Consider the following 14,587-nt stretch of genomic DNA (forward strand, 5'->3'; position numbering starts at 1 on the left):
GTAGTGGCGTGCCTACCTTGTGTGAGTTTTACCTTGTACATTTTATGGTGATCGTTCTTATGTGTCATTGATTGTCTCTACTCTTACTTGTTGACTTGAACTATGATAGAACACTTGCACAAGTATACACATAATTAATCACCCATATAGGTTTAAGAGGATGAATCATGATGTTATTGACCATTTATATGTACTCATGTCTACTTGCCTTCTATGTGAGAGTTTTTCTATTGGCACGTGAGTTGTCCGTGCAGCCATGAGTCATTCTTATTGTTGGCACGTGAGTGGTCCGCGCAAATATTAGATATTGTCACCCTCTTGGCACGTGAGTCGTCCGTGCAGTTATAATATTGCAATATGGGCACAAGATGCCAAGTGATTAAGGTTCACGAATTGGGACTCGTGATTTGTGATTTTGATGTTTGGTACATCGTGAAAATTCTTGGATAAATCTGGTGTGAAAGCGGTTGTTCTTATTGAGTTGTTATTTGTTTTTCTTTATTTGGTTTCACCGGATTTAAATTGTGTTCAGCTTACTCTATATTGTTATTACCTGTTGTGTCTCGTTGCTAACTGTTACTTTTAGTTCCTATTACAAGTATTGTATTATTATTGTCATCGTGCCTAGCTTTAAATGATATTGTTCCCTATTAGTTCTACATTTTATACTTGTTCAGGTTGTTTAGTCCAGTAGGTGTTTTGGCTGTCCCTCGTCACTACTCCACCGAGGTTAGCCTTGATATTTACTAGGTACCACTGTGGTGTACTCATGCTACGCTTCTGCACATTTTTGTGCAAATTCAGGTACCTCGGATGTTGTTAATTATTAGCTAGCTGGCCGGGCATTGCTGTGGAGGCTCAAGGTAAACTCGTCGTTGCGTTCGCAAGCCTCGGAGTCACCTTTTGAAATTTCATCTTGTACTGTTTATCTCTCTTCCGGAACAGTTGTATTTAGGGATTTCCAAGCAAACTCAGTAGAGCTTATGATTTGTGCTACCGATTTTGGGATATTATATCATATTGGAAATGTTGGCTTCATTTAGAAATATCTAGTTTCTGCTTAATAGTTATGTTGATTAATTTCTATCATTTAATTCACTAAGTGCTAGGCTTACCTAGTCCCTAAGACTAGATGTCATCACGACATCATACAGAGAGGAAGGGATTTGGCTATAGGTTAGGGATAAACCATGTATTAAGGCATACGAAGTTTAGGACTGCCCAGCTTAACTTTAGATATACATGTCCGACATTGTATAACAAGTTGATTTTAAAGTGATTAAACTTAAAAGATAGTATTTATAAATTTCGGCTATAACTTAATTAAGGAGTCGCTTGGCATGAGGTGTTAGAAAAAATAATATAAGCATTATTAATTATTATATAATATCTGTATAACTAATGCATTACTATTACACCTTATTCCGCACTATTTTTATAGACCCTGCCAAACGACCCCAAGGGTACCAATATAGACCCTGCCAAACGACCCCAAGGGTACCAAAAATCGGCTATATGTACACTCGCCCGTTAAACTTTTGTGTAGCAAAAAAACATCATGGTCAAAATCAATTTTGCGAAATAGCCCTTAGATAAACGTCCGTTAAAACGGTCCCCCCGCTCGCCGGTAAACCTCCCTCCTTGATGACCAGACAGAAAGGCAAAAAAGCTGAAGATTCAAATCATTTGCAAAACGCAGAAACTAACCAATGGAAACTCAGACGTGAGTAGCCTTCCTCCATTTGAGCTCCGAAGCAACCTACTGGGTAATTTGCTTCAGAGCAAATATACAAATCTGCTCTTCGCTCACTTGAACATTAAATTAACAATTGCTGCAAATGGACATACTATTTGCTCAGATCCAAGCCGATCTCCGTTCAAATGACGCGCTCCGTCAATCAGGAGCACTTCTCCAAGCTCTCCAACAATCCGCCGCCGGCAGAGACATCTCCGTCCTTGCCAAATCCGCCGTTGAAGAGATTGTCGCATCACCAGCTTCCGCCATTTCGAAAAAACTCGCATTTGACCTAATTCGCTCCACTCGTCTCACTGCTGACCTATGGGAAACAGTCTGTACCGGAATTCGCAACGATCTCGACTTCCCCGATCCCGACGTTACTGCTGCTGCGGTGTCTATACTTGCTGCTATTCCTTCTTACCGTCTTGGTAAGCTTATTTCTGACTGTAATAAACAGATCTCTAGCTGTTTTGATTCTACGAGTGATAATCTCCGTTTTGCTATTACTGAAACACTTGGTTGTATCCTTGCACGTGATGATCTGGTTACATTGTGTGAGAACAATATGAATTTGTTGGATAGGGTTTCTAATTGGTGGATTAGGATAGGGCAAAACATGCTTGATAAATCTGATGCTGTTTCAAAAGTAGCGTTTGAGTCTGTAGGGAGATTGTTTCAGGAGTTTGAGTCGAAAAGGATGAGTCGTTTGGCTGGTGATAAGCTTGTGGATAGTGAAAATTCTGTTGCTATTAGGTCTAATTGGGTTTCTTCTATGGTTGAATTTGTTTGGAGGAGGAGGAATGCATTAATGGCACGGTCGTTGGTTCTCCCAATAGAGAACTTTCGAGCTACTGTTTGTCCGCTTGTGTATGCTGTGAAGGCAGTAGCTTCGGGTTCGATAGAGGTGATCAAGAAGCTATCGAGGTCTTCCAAGAGTGGGAATGCTAGTTCGTTAGAGACTGTGAGTGCGGAAAGGTTTGTGGGTGTATCTGATGTTGTTTCACATTTGGCACCTTTTTTGGCATCGTCTTTGGATCCATCCTTGATATTTGAGGTGGGAATTAACATGTTATACTTGGCTGATGTTCCTGGAGGGAAACCCGAGTGGGCATCCACTTCCATCATTGCTATTCTCACTCTTTGGGATAGGCAAGAGTTTTCTTCTGCAAGGGAGAGTATTGTAAGAGCTGTTGTCACCAATTTGCATCTTCTTGATCTCAGCATGCAGGTTGGTGTATCTGTTGCCTTCTTGTTTATCCTCTTTTGAAGACAAATCGGAATTGTGGATTTGGCTTATTGACTACTGACCCTGTATGATGATAATCTCTGAAACTGATAGTAGATTCTGAGTACATCATTTCACTGTTCGGTAGCTGTTATTGAAATCTTGTCACATTCAAGAATTACATTAATTATTTATCAAAATAAATAAGTATAACATTAACCGTTGAAAGGGATAACTGGGTTTCCTGATGCAAGCTACTATAATCACTTCTCCATGCCTCAGTTCTGCATTATGCTAATGTTTGCTGCGAGTTGTTCAGCAATCTAGCCGGTGTATATTACTCTTCAAATAGATTATGCTCTTCATTTGAAGTTTCCTTCTCGAGAATTCTATATATCAATATGAATTGACTACACACAAATGGTTTCATTTCAATCCTGTGTGTAGAAATCTCTTCGTTTGCTTTGCTTCTTTCTTTTTTCATTTGTCCTTAGGCTAGTACAATCTACCTTCATTCTTGTGTCTTTTCTGAATTCACTGCACATGCCTTAGAGATCATTGTTGGCTTTTTTTGCTTGTTAATTTGATTTCAAAAGAAAAAAGAGAAACATGAACTATAACTCTAGTTTCACCCTTGGAGTTCTAGCCAGTTTGACATGTTTGTAGAAACATTGTTCAATTTCCATTTCCCGTCACCTCTATGACCTTGGTGTATCAGAGTTGGATCTTTTAGTGATACAATCGTGCATTTGGTTAAGAATTATACTGATTCGACTATGAAGGAGAAGTGATATACTTCCAATTTTCATGATGGCCTTGTCAATTCGTCATTCAGTCATTGTCTGGAAAACACCTATTAATTAATTTACTTCCTGCAGGTTTCTTTATTTAAAAAGTTGCTTCTTATGGTGAGAAACCTGAGAGCAGAGTCGGATCGCATGCATGCTTTAGCATGCATCTGTCGAACTGCTCTATGTGTTGATCTTTTTGCAAAAGAGAGTGTTAGAAGGGGGCAAAAACCTGTTCCAGGAACTGATATTGCTTCACTTTTTGAGAATGCAAGAATAAAAGAGGACCTCCATACTGTAACTAGTAAAAGCTTGTTTAGAGAAGAACTAGTTGCAATGCTGGTTGAGAGCTGCTTTCAGTTATCACTACCACTTCCTGAACAAAAGAATTCAGGTATGGAAAGCAGAGTTATTGGAGCATTAGCCTATGGAACTGGTTATGGTGCGTTAAATTGGACAGAACCAGCTTTGGAAGTAGTGGAAGTTTGTAGACCATGTGTCAAATGGGATTGTGAAGGTCGAACATATGCTATTGATTGCTATCTGAAGTTGCTTGTCAGGCTTTGTCACATTTATGATACAAGAGGGGGTGTGAAAAGAGTCAAAGACGGGGCTTCTCAGGACCAGATTCTGAATGAAACACGGTTGCAGAATTTGCAAAGAGAGCTTGTCAGAGATCTACGTGAGGTTGGTAGAGCTTTAATAGTTACCTAATGCCACGTGTAAGATGCATTTCATCATTTGAGCTTGTTCTATGCCCCTGAATTGTACGTTGTAACATTAATTGCCTCGTATTATTTTCCCAACATAGCCGAAGTTACTCAAGTTGCCTAAGGATTATGTTGTCTTCACACATACTGAGCAAGTCTTTACATATGTTCTTGTCTTGTAGATCCTACCTTAGATATTAGTCTTTCTAAAATTACACACGAAATTTCTTTGATATTGAATGGTTTTGGATAATTATAGCCTAATATTTTTCTTAGCTTTTTCAATTGATAATTTTTTTTAAATATTTTTTTATAAAAAAACCCGTGCTATGATGAAATTGAGCTGCATTGGAGTCTGTTCACCAACGTGTCATCAATTAAAGAAACTCTATACCTTTTCCGACTGTATCCCCCTTCCTCCTAGATAAAACTGAACTGACGGAAAGAGAAGTAAACCTATATAACCTGAAGTTATTGTTGATGCTTTTCTTCTGCTTTTATGTTTTATTTATTTATTTTTAATTTATTTGTTTATTTATTCATTCATGTTTTTTCTGCAGCAAGCTCAACTTTGTCATGTTCCAATCGAGTCAATTCCCCAAATGGTCATCCAAGTTATAGGAATAACTCACGAAATTACTTTTGAATTTTTTTGGAGAACAAAGTCATCAAACTTTTGCCCATATCTCCAACAAAAAAATACAAGCTGGAAAGTCTAGTTCTCTCACTGAAAGTTTACAGTTGGCTTCCCATTTTTTAACATGAGACCCATTAACCCATTTTAAATTATAAGACCCTTTAACCCATTTCAAATGGGTCTTTCATAAAACAAATGAAGTCCGTGTATTAAGGGACTTACTATACAAGCGTGCAATTAAGAAGATTTTGTATCTAAGAGATTCCTTTTGACTGGAAATAAGAAACATGTATAGCAAAAAAGAGACAATCATCTGAACTGCATAATTATTATGCATTTGTGCACATCTAAAATACAATAAATTTTATTGTTACATTGGCTTTTAAACGAAGAAACAAATTAAGCTTGCTAGTAAACACCCTCCAAATTCAGCGGACACACATTATATATTGAGGGCCAAGACAAGCTATATATGAAGAGCAGTTTCAGAGATAACTGCTAAAATAATGAAGTTACAAAATATATTGCAACTTCAACATAAACAAGACAAGCATAGATAGCAAAAAATATTGACATTCCATTCCAATAACTGCTAAAATATTGCTTATTAGACAACACTAGCAGACCTTAAAAGTTGATATAAAATATATACCAACACCAGTTTTAGCAACAGAAGACATAAATATTGTATCTAAAGATGTGCTCCACGTAACCAACTTTCAGTGCCTATGTTTTATGGGTCTTATGTTAAAAAATGAAAATCAACTGTAAACTTCCGGTGAAAGAATTAGATTTTTCAGCTTGTTTTATTTTATTGGAGATATGGGCAAAGTTTAATGACTTTGATGTCCAACAATATTCAAAAGTTACTTTAGCGAGTGATTTCTGCAACTTGAATGACCATTTGAGGATTTGACTCTGTTCAAATCTTTTGTACTTTGTACTTTGCTAACCAAGTCACATTCTGTTTCTTAATTTGTCTGAAACTTACATCTTGCAGGTGAACACACCTAGAGTATGTACTCGGCTTATTTGGGCTATCTCAGAGCATATTGATCTAGAAGGTTTGGATCCACTTTTGGCTGATGATCCAGAAGATCCCCTGAATATAATTATATCAAATATACACAAAGTTCTCTTCAACATAGATTCGTCTGCCAGCACCACAAATCGCCTTCAGGATGTTCAAGCAGTTCTTCTGTGTGCTCAGAGGTTGGGTTCACGTAATGCCCGGGCAGGGCAATTGCTAATAAAAGAACTTGAAGAGTTTAGGAGCAATGCATTAGCTGATTCAGTGAACAAACATCAGTGTCGGTTAATACTGCAGCGGATCAAATATGTCTCCAACCACTCGGAAAGCAAGTGAGTAGAACGTCATTCTTTCCTCTTAAATGGTAATGTAGCTCACATGATGCCCAGAACTGATTACCCTGTAAAATGCCTGAGATGAACGGAAAACTCTTCATTGAAAGTTGAAACTCAAACTCCTCCAAAACCATTTGGCCTCTAGATTGCTGTTCAGAATCCCTCGTCCGTTTTGGTGATATAATGTGAGAGTTAACCTGAAAGGATTATTGTAGTTTATTTTATTAACTTCCACAGATAGTATCCTCTCTGCTCCTCCAGGGGGAAGGTTTTGTGTTTAAATTAGCTTGATCTGTATAAGCAAATGAGGGGGCTTAGTTGGTTGTAGGATATAATTTATTTGAAAAACTTTATTAGCAAAGCTCTGAAACATTGTTGGATGATACGTCTGTTTTCTTCTCTTCTCCAAGGTGGGCTGCGGTTGGTGAAGCAAGAGGAGATTATCCATTTAGCCATCACAAGTTAACTGTTCAGTTTTATGAAGCAGCTGCTGCTCAGGACCGAAAGCTGGAAGGATTGGTTCACAAGGCTATTTTAGAGCTTTGGAGGCCTGATCCTAGTGAGCTAGCACTATTGCTGGCTAAACGAGTCGACTCAACTTTACTCAAGGTTCCTCCAAGTGCATATACTTTGACTGGTAGCAGTGATCCTTGCTATGTTGAAGCATATCATTTAACTGATCCAAGTGATGGAAGGATTACTCTGCACTTAAAGGTCAAGATCTCTACTTCTCTTTATTGTTATAGTTGATCTTCATTTCTTTTATGCTCTGCATCTTTGTAAATTGTAATCATGAAGAAAACATCTCTGGCCGTTAAGGCATGCCATCAACATCTCTTATTATAGCTTTGTTGTCCAAAGTTACACATTGGTTAAGCGTATGGGCTATTATCTTTTTCATATGGTTTTGGACAATTCTTAGTGTTTGAGCTAGCTTTTGTTATGAGTTAAGCCCAAGATCCATTTTCTTAACGTGGTATCAGAGTCGAATCCACCATGCTATTCTGCTATTCATTGTCGGGCCACTCATGTTATGTTACTTTGTGCTCTATATGTCGAGCCCTGGGTATGCAGGGGATGTTAAAATCGCACACCAGTCAAATGTAGGGCTGTAATCTCCTCGTGCGGTTTTGAATAATTCTCACCACTTGAACTAGTTTTCGGGATTGAGTTTGGCCAAAGGTCCACTTCCTTAACTAGTTTAATGGTTTTTATACAAAATTGGCTGCAACAGTGCCAATGAGAATATGTCTCCATTTTATCCTCTTTTACTTGTGCAATCATAGTGGTCTGTTATTAATTTTTAGAAGTGGCAGCAATCCTATTAAAAATACTCTTGATTTTCTTTTCTAAAGAGTGCAAGCCTGTGTTTGGACGAAAAACGGTTGCAAGATTTTTTCCAATCTGAAAAACTAGCATATTCCTTTAGTTTTAATCTTGTTATTGGTAGCATTTCTGAAACACGTAGAAGCTTTTTAGGACATCTAAAAACTTGTCAACTTTTCTCTATTTAGAAGTTCTGCAAATGGTGTTTAATGTGTTCATGCGAACTAAAACTCTTGTGTACATAAGCCCCCATGCAGAAATAGCGGATTTCTATGTGTTGCCAAAGCGTGGTGTTAAAGTTACATTTCTTCATCTTTTAGCATAAAATCAGTTTTGGATCTATCAGGTTGTAAAATTGGTTAAACACAAAATTGTTAAAGGAGTTTAAATAATGAGAGCATAGTGTATCATAATGGGCCAAGAGCCGACCGGTTTCGATGAAATATGGGTTGCATTGTTTGAGTGGAACTATTGCTCAGGTGAATCACTATTTATTCGTAATTCTTGGAAAGCTAAGAGGCAGCATCTACTGACATTCATAATTTTGCAGGTTCTAAATTTGACTGAGATAGAACTTAATCGGGTGGATATACGAGTTGGACTTTCTGGTGGATTATATTTCATGGATGGATCTCCTCAAGCAGTACGCCAGCTGCGCAACCTTAATTCACAGGTTAGACCTTGTCCTGAGACCGTCATGCTTATTTATCAAGTTCAGTTTCCTCCCTCATGGGTGTGTTTCTCCTGCCGACAAAAGGCAAAACTACTTTGCTCATTGAACACGTTATATTTGTCCCCCTTCTAGATGCATCTTCTCCTCTGACTTTTGTGTCATGACTATGGTTACTGTCAAACGCTAACCCCATCAAATAGGTACGGTTGTTCCTTGAGCCGACTTTGGCAGCAGTAGCAGCTAATAGTATGTAAAGGTATTAACATCATTTTTATCAAAACTGCTTCAACTTCAAGATACCATAACTAGAAAATACTATTGAATGATTTACATTATTACTGTGTCAAGTGGTGAAAATTACTTACCGCAGATTAACTTGTTGAAAACAAAAGAAAAAGACATAATAAAGAAGTGAAAACTAAAAGACTGCAACTGCATAATAAAAGCCTATTGATGATGTGGCATGGTAATACATCAGCAATGTTGACACCTACTGGAGGAAGGTGTTAAATGCTAAACATGGAGGCAAAATCAGTGGTGCACTAGCGCGGTGTCCTTCCCGTATGGCTTGGGACCCTGGAAGCACATACACAAAGCTATTGGAGACTTCAAAAATAATACCTGCTTTGAAGTGGGTAACGGAGAGAAGATAAGGTTCTGGCATGACTTACTGGATTTGACACTATACACTGAAAGTGGTGTTTCCAGTCTTATTCCTGTTTTTCTCTTACCTAAAGCTACTATTGCTCAATGTAGAAGATGGAACATTGTCTTCAGGAGAAACTGCCCAGACTTGAAGATAGGAAATCTCTTGGCTGTAATGAGAAAGTTGGACCAGGTGATTGCGGATATGCTGGAAGAGGACAGACTGATAGGTGGCACAGATAGCAAAGGCATTTCCACAGTACGGCATGCTAACATGCCCGCTTAGATCCAATAACTGGAAGTTAATCTTGAGAACCAAAGACTCAACAGAAATTACACGTGCCTTAGTTGGGTAATGTTGCATAAGGCTTGCCTCACTTGAGTTAAATTTAAGAGAAAGCTCTTTGTTTTCCTGCATATATGCTATCTTTGTAATGCTGAGTGCAGATAGGGAAGATGCCTGCTACCTCTTCCTGCTTGTTGCAAGGGATAGTTGGAACATGTACTAAAATCTTTTTGCCGTGCACCATAAAGGCAGCTTATATCAGTTCCGATGAATGGAGGATGGAGAAACTATCTAGGAGTTACGGCAAACTATCCCTAGGTTGCATATTTTGGATGTTATGGAGAGAATGACGTCTGAGGTGTTGAGGGGGTATCAGCTCCCATGACTTCCCTAGGCGCAAGATATCTTGTGAACTTGTTTTGCTGGTCTAATTTTTCTTAGTGCTGTAAGTGACATAAATCGGTTTTTGGATTTTGTTAGCTTCTTATGTTTTCTTTAGGTTGTTCAACATCTGGATTCTCAGGAGGATTCCTTGAGATATATATATGTATACACACACATACACACTTCACCAAGAAAGTAAAGAAGTGAAGACAGTGCTGCATTGCAGTTTAGTGACAATGACCTAAATAGTAATATGTAGAAGGATGACAAGAAGATAACTAGGATACACTCTTGGAATTCCCCCAAGTAAGGTTGCTACGGTGCAGGTGGAATGCGGGAGGGAGTGAAGACAGTGCTGCATTGTAGTGTAGTGACAGCGACCTGAATAATAATGCGTAGAAGGATGACAAGAAAAAAAATATCTAGGACACTCTTGGAATTCCCTGAGCAAGGTTACTACAGTGCAGGTGGAACGTGGGAGGTAGGACTGTTCATGTTAGGCTCTTAGTTAGAGGAAAACTAAAGGAAGTGCTGAATAGAGGTTGGGTATCATATCATTGGAATTCTTGACAAAAAGTGAAAGCAGAAGGATCAGTACTAATAATGATTTAGATCTACAGTTCTTGAACTCCTAGATCTTGAGTAACTGACTGAAAAAACTCTTGGGCCTTGTATTTGAAACAGATACAAATATACAATGTGCTGGGACTGACCGATCTCAAAAGTTAGTTATGGTGCACCAGGGGAACTCAAAATTTCAGTCTAATTCGTAACGATTGATGACTTGACTGGAGCTTTAGTCCTTCTGCTGTTAATTTCTCGGCGAAATGGCTTCTTGGCCACCTAAACTTGCACCGGATTTTAAAACCAATATATGAACTTTCGATTTTCCCATTTTAACACTTCAACTCAATCGATTACTTATAAGTGAACACCTTTGACCTTTGACTATGCTTATGTGGCAGCAGCACAGCTGACGTTGTCAAAGTGCATATTAATCACGCAGAAAAAGAGCGTCACTCGAATTACTGAACTTAAAAATATTAAATCTGAATAAGAAAAAGGAAAAGTAAATAAAAGACAAACAAATAAAAAATAAAAAAAGTCTTGAAACTTAAATCCCTCCCTGTAACCCCTTTCTTATCTTCTTCCTTACACCCCCCTCTCCCAAACCCAATTTCTTTATCCCATTGTTTCTTCCCGATCCCCCACCCCTACCTCCTTTTTCTTCATTGCAACTTTGAACAATCCCTTGGCCAGTCTTCATTTCTCCACAAACTAATCATTTTAGCGTTGATTGGTCTATCTCATTTTCTCGGTTTGACGACAGGTATGGTGGTGACAATGTTTCCGGCGATCTTCTTTGGCCGGTTGAGACTACGAAATTACTGGAATTTCAGGGGTGGGAAGTAATAGGTGCGCTCAAGGAGGTCTGTTAATTTTGATTTTGACGAGTGCCACCAAGATGCCATTTTTTCAGATGGAAACCTTGTCGGAATGGTTTTGATATATTTTTTTAGAAGATCTAATGGCTTGTTTGGACTAATTTCTAGATTGAGGTTTGGTTAAGATATATATATACTAGGATATGAATTGATCATATTTGAATTTTTACCATTGGAGATAGTGGTTGGGGAAGGGAAAGTTTTGGAGCAGCTATGGCGAAGAAGAAAGGAAAGAGAATAAAAATTAAAAATTTGGTAAATTAATTTTAAAAGGCATGGGACCCAGATATTACAAATGTCAAACAATAAATGGTCTTAGTATCTGGCGTGGTTTTCATGTCAGGCAATTGAGATACACGCTCTAAGGGAGGGGTTTATTATAAGTATTTTTATCGAGTTGGGGTGCTAAAATGGGAAAATCGAAAGTTCATGTATCGGCTTTAAAATCCGGTGCAAGTTTAAGTGGCCCAGAAGCCATTACGCCTAATTTCTCAAGAGTGCTACTTTGGCAACATTGAGTGCCTAAATTAGATCGTGAATCGAATGATATAGTAGGATAACTGCTCTATGCAACAGTGGTGTTAAAAGACAACTAATTTTTTTCTAATCGTTTAAGTTTTTAGATGAGTTGGTATAATGTGATAAGAAACAGAGAGAAGTTGTGTAGTTGAGTCTTATTTATACTAACCAATAAAATGTTTTTACATGCTTAGTCAATAATCAGGCCTGCACATTAGGGAGTGTTTTTATGCTTAAAATAAAGATTTATCTAATTTAGTTAAAATTAATAGAAGATATCAGAGTGGGTATAGGTCATTCACTTGAATCATGCTGTCTTATCTAAAAGTTTAAACTATTGGAGGGAGATAGCTTCATTTAATTGTTTTAGAGTGCAACAAACCTTTTCTTGTTGGCTTGATTCTTTTTTCTTGGGTTAACCACATGGAAATATTAGATCTTTCAGTGGTGCTGGGACGTGAATCTAGGGAATCTAACTATTCAGCTACTATATTGTATTGTGTGTACAATATAATTTTGCAATTTAAACGGTTAGGGGGTGGCTATGTTATTTACTTAATTATATCTTCACCCTCATCACATGTGGACTGATCTCTTCTCCGTAGACCAAGCACGTAAAACTTTTTTTGGACAACCCAAGAGATCTACATGCTCTAGTACCAAGTGAATTGAACTGTTGGAAAAGAAATATATCTATTTAACAGTTTTATTTTAGGTTGCCACAAATGAGCATGGTATAGTGACAGTTCTTCATTGATTAAATTGACACACTGAGATGTCAAGGTTTGTGAATCTCTTTGTTGTTTTTCTGAGTTTTCTAATCTCATTTCTTTCATTACCATGTTCGCCACTTTCCAAAATAGAAAAATGTAACTCTTATTTGCAGATGCTATCTAATTAGAGGCCTAAGATTGTTTCTTGCATATTTTGTGTGGTTACACATCTTTGGTTTAGCTTGACATTTGTGGATAGATATTCATTTAATTGTTTCATGTATTTAAATTTTATTTCCCATATGGAAAATATGGGAAACACTTGTGATTGGTTGTTCCAGGGTTTCGGACCAAACATCGCCTTTTTTTAAGGCTGTTCCCTATCTTCGACTGGACAAAAGAAGGGGGTAGGGAAGGGGGTTTTCTGATTAACCTGAAACCTTTTATGCTCATTTCATTGCTCGATATTGAATAACCTTTTTGTTCACATTTTTCATTATCCTTGTAAATTGACTGTTGGACCCTAATGCTCATTGGTGGTACTCTATACATTGATAGTTTCTTTTTCATAAATTGACTGGACTTGGATGAATCCAGGAACCAGTGCTGAGCAGTGTAACTGTGGGCGTTTCCCATTTTGAGCGTTGTGACCTTTGGGTTCAAGTACTTTACTACCCCTTATATGGTTCTGGTCCCGCCGATTATGAAGACTCTGAAGAGGATCCACAAGTTATGAGACAAAAGAAAAGCCTGAGACCTGAATTAGGGGAACCCGTCATTTTGAGATGTCAGCCATACAAAATTCCTCTGACCGAGCTTCTTTTGCCACATAAAATTTCACCAGTTGAATATTTTCGTCTATGGCCTAGTTTGCCTGCTATAGTTGAGTGTACTGGTACATATACATATGAAGGAAGCGGTTTCATGGCTACTGCTGCTCAGCAATATGGGGAGTCTCCATTCCTAAGTGGCCTGAAATCTCTGTCTTCCAAACCTTTCCACCGAGTTTGCTCACACATCATCCGGACAGTTGCTGGATTTGAGGTCAGTAACTTTGTTTTTAAAGGAACATCTTCTGATTTTCTTTGGGAAGATTTTACTATGTTGGATTTAGAAGCCACATTTAAGTTTTTCAGGCACTTCTAATTGGGTATTTTACATATGGAGATTGTCCTTTCCTTTCTGCTTGGATTTATGTTCAAATTCAATGCATTCCATTTTCTCTTTATCTCATTTGCCGCTTGGTATTGAGCAGCTCTGTTTTGCTGCTAAAACCTGGTATGGAGGGTTTTTGGGCATGATGGTTTTTGGTGCAAGTGAAGTGAGCAGAAATGTGGATCTTGGCGATGAGACGACCACAATGATGTGCAAATTTGTGATCCGAGCGTCAGATGAATCCATTACCAAGGAGATTGCTTCAGATTTTCAGGGTTGGTTGGATGATCTAACTGATGGTGGTGTTGAGTACATGCCTGAAGATGAAGTAAAGGTGGCTGCTGCTGAAAAGCTAAAGATTTCAATGGAACGGATAGCATTACTAAAGGCGGCAAGACCTCGCCCGAAGTCTCCAAAATCTGATGATGAAGAAGAAGAGGAGGAAGACGAGGATGATGAGAACCAAAAGAAAGAAGACATGATTAACGTTGAAGATGGTAAAACTAAGGGGCCAACTACTTTATTTAAGTGGACGGCAGAAGAGGTTGAGCATCGGGCACTTCAAGCAGCTGTAATTCAGGAATGGCATATGCTCTGTAAAGATAGGGATGCCAAAGTAAATTGATTTTGCACACTTTCTTTGCCATTTTTTTGTTTTGATAATTTGATTTAGGTAGTTGGTTGAGATGAGTTCTAAGTTTGTTTTCTGTAATTCTAATTTGTTTCTTTTGTCCCAGTTCTGTATTTTTTCTGTATCTTTCTGAAGCACTCTGAGGCTGTAAATTAAGAAGGCCTGACGCCTTATACCATCTTGTACCTTTATACTCTCCTCTATTGTGTACATTCTATTACCATCTTTTTTAGTTTTGCAAACTTAATAATTATCAATTTGTGTCTAAAACTTCCACTGGTGCTAATAGTTGGCAAACATATGGTTGGATGATATTTCTCAATACATCGATCCGAGGATATAAATTG

The 14,587-nt window shown here is 38.1% G+C and overlaps 1 protein-coding gene across 1 annotated transcript; it reads left to right on the forward strand.

Moving 5' to 3' along the window:
- The first annotated feature begins 1,542 nt into the window (after positions 1–1,542).
- On the forward strand, positions 1,543–14,510 carry LOC104210648 (protein TPLATE). Its single transcript, XM_009759602.2, has 7 exons — positions 1,543–2,966; positions 3,842–4,438; positions 6,099–6,460; positions 6,874–7,177; positions 8,340–8,462; positions 13,052–13,498; positions 13,710–14,510. The coding sequence occupies exons 1-7, from the start codon at positions 1,839–1,841 to the stop codon at positions 14,232–14,234; spliced, it is 3,486 nt and encodes a 1,161-aa protein (XP_009757904.1). The 5' UTR covers positions 1,543–1,838; the 3' UTR covers positions 14,235–14,510.
- The last annotated feature ends 77 nt before the right edge of the window (positions 14,511–14,587 follow it).

This window comes from Nicotiana sylvestris, chromosome 11, assembly GCF_000393655.2.
Source record: "Nicotiana sylvestris chromosome 11, ASM39365v2, whole genome shotgun sequence".
In the NCBI taxonomy this organism is placed as follows: Eukaryota; Viridiplantae; Streptophyta; class Magnoliopsida; order Solanales; family Solanaceae; genus Nicotiana; species Nicotiana sylvestris.

Coding starts and splice junctions, on each gene's coding strand:
- LOC104210648 (XM_009759602.2), top strand. CDS start 1,839: ATGGACATACTATTTGCTCAGATCCAAGCCGATCTCCGTTCAAATGAC. Junction 6,461..6,873: donor TCCAACCACTCGGAAAGCAA/GTGAGTAGAACG, acceptor CTCTTCTCCAAG/GTGGGCTGCGGTTGGTGAAG. Junction 13,499..13,709: donor GGACAGTTGCTGGATTTGAG/GTCAGTAACTTT, acceptor GGTATTGAGCAG/CTCTGTTTTGCTGCTAAAAC.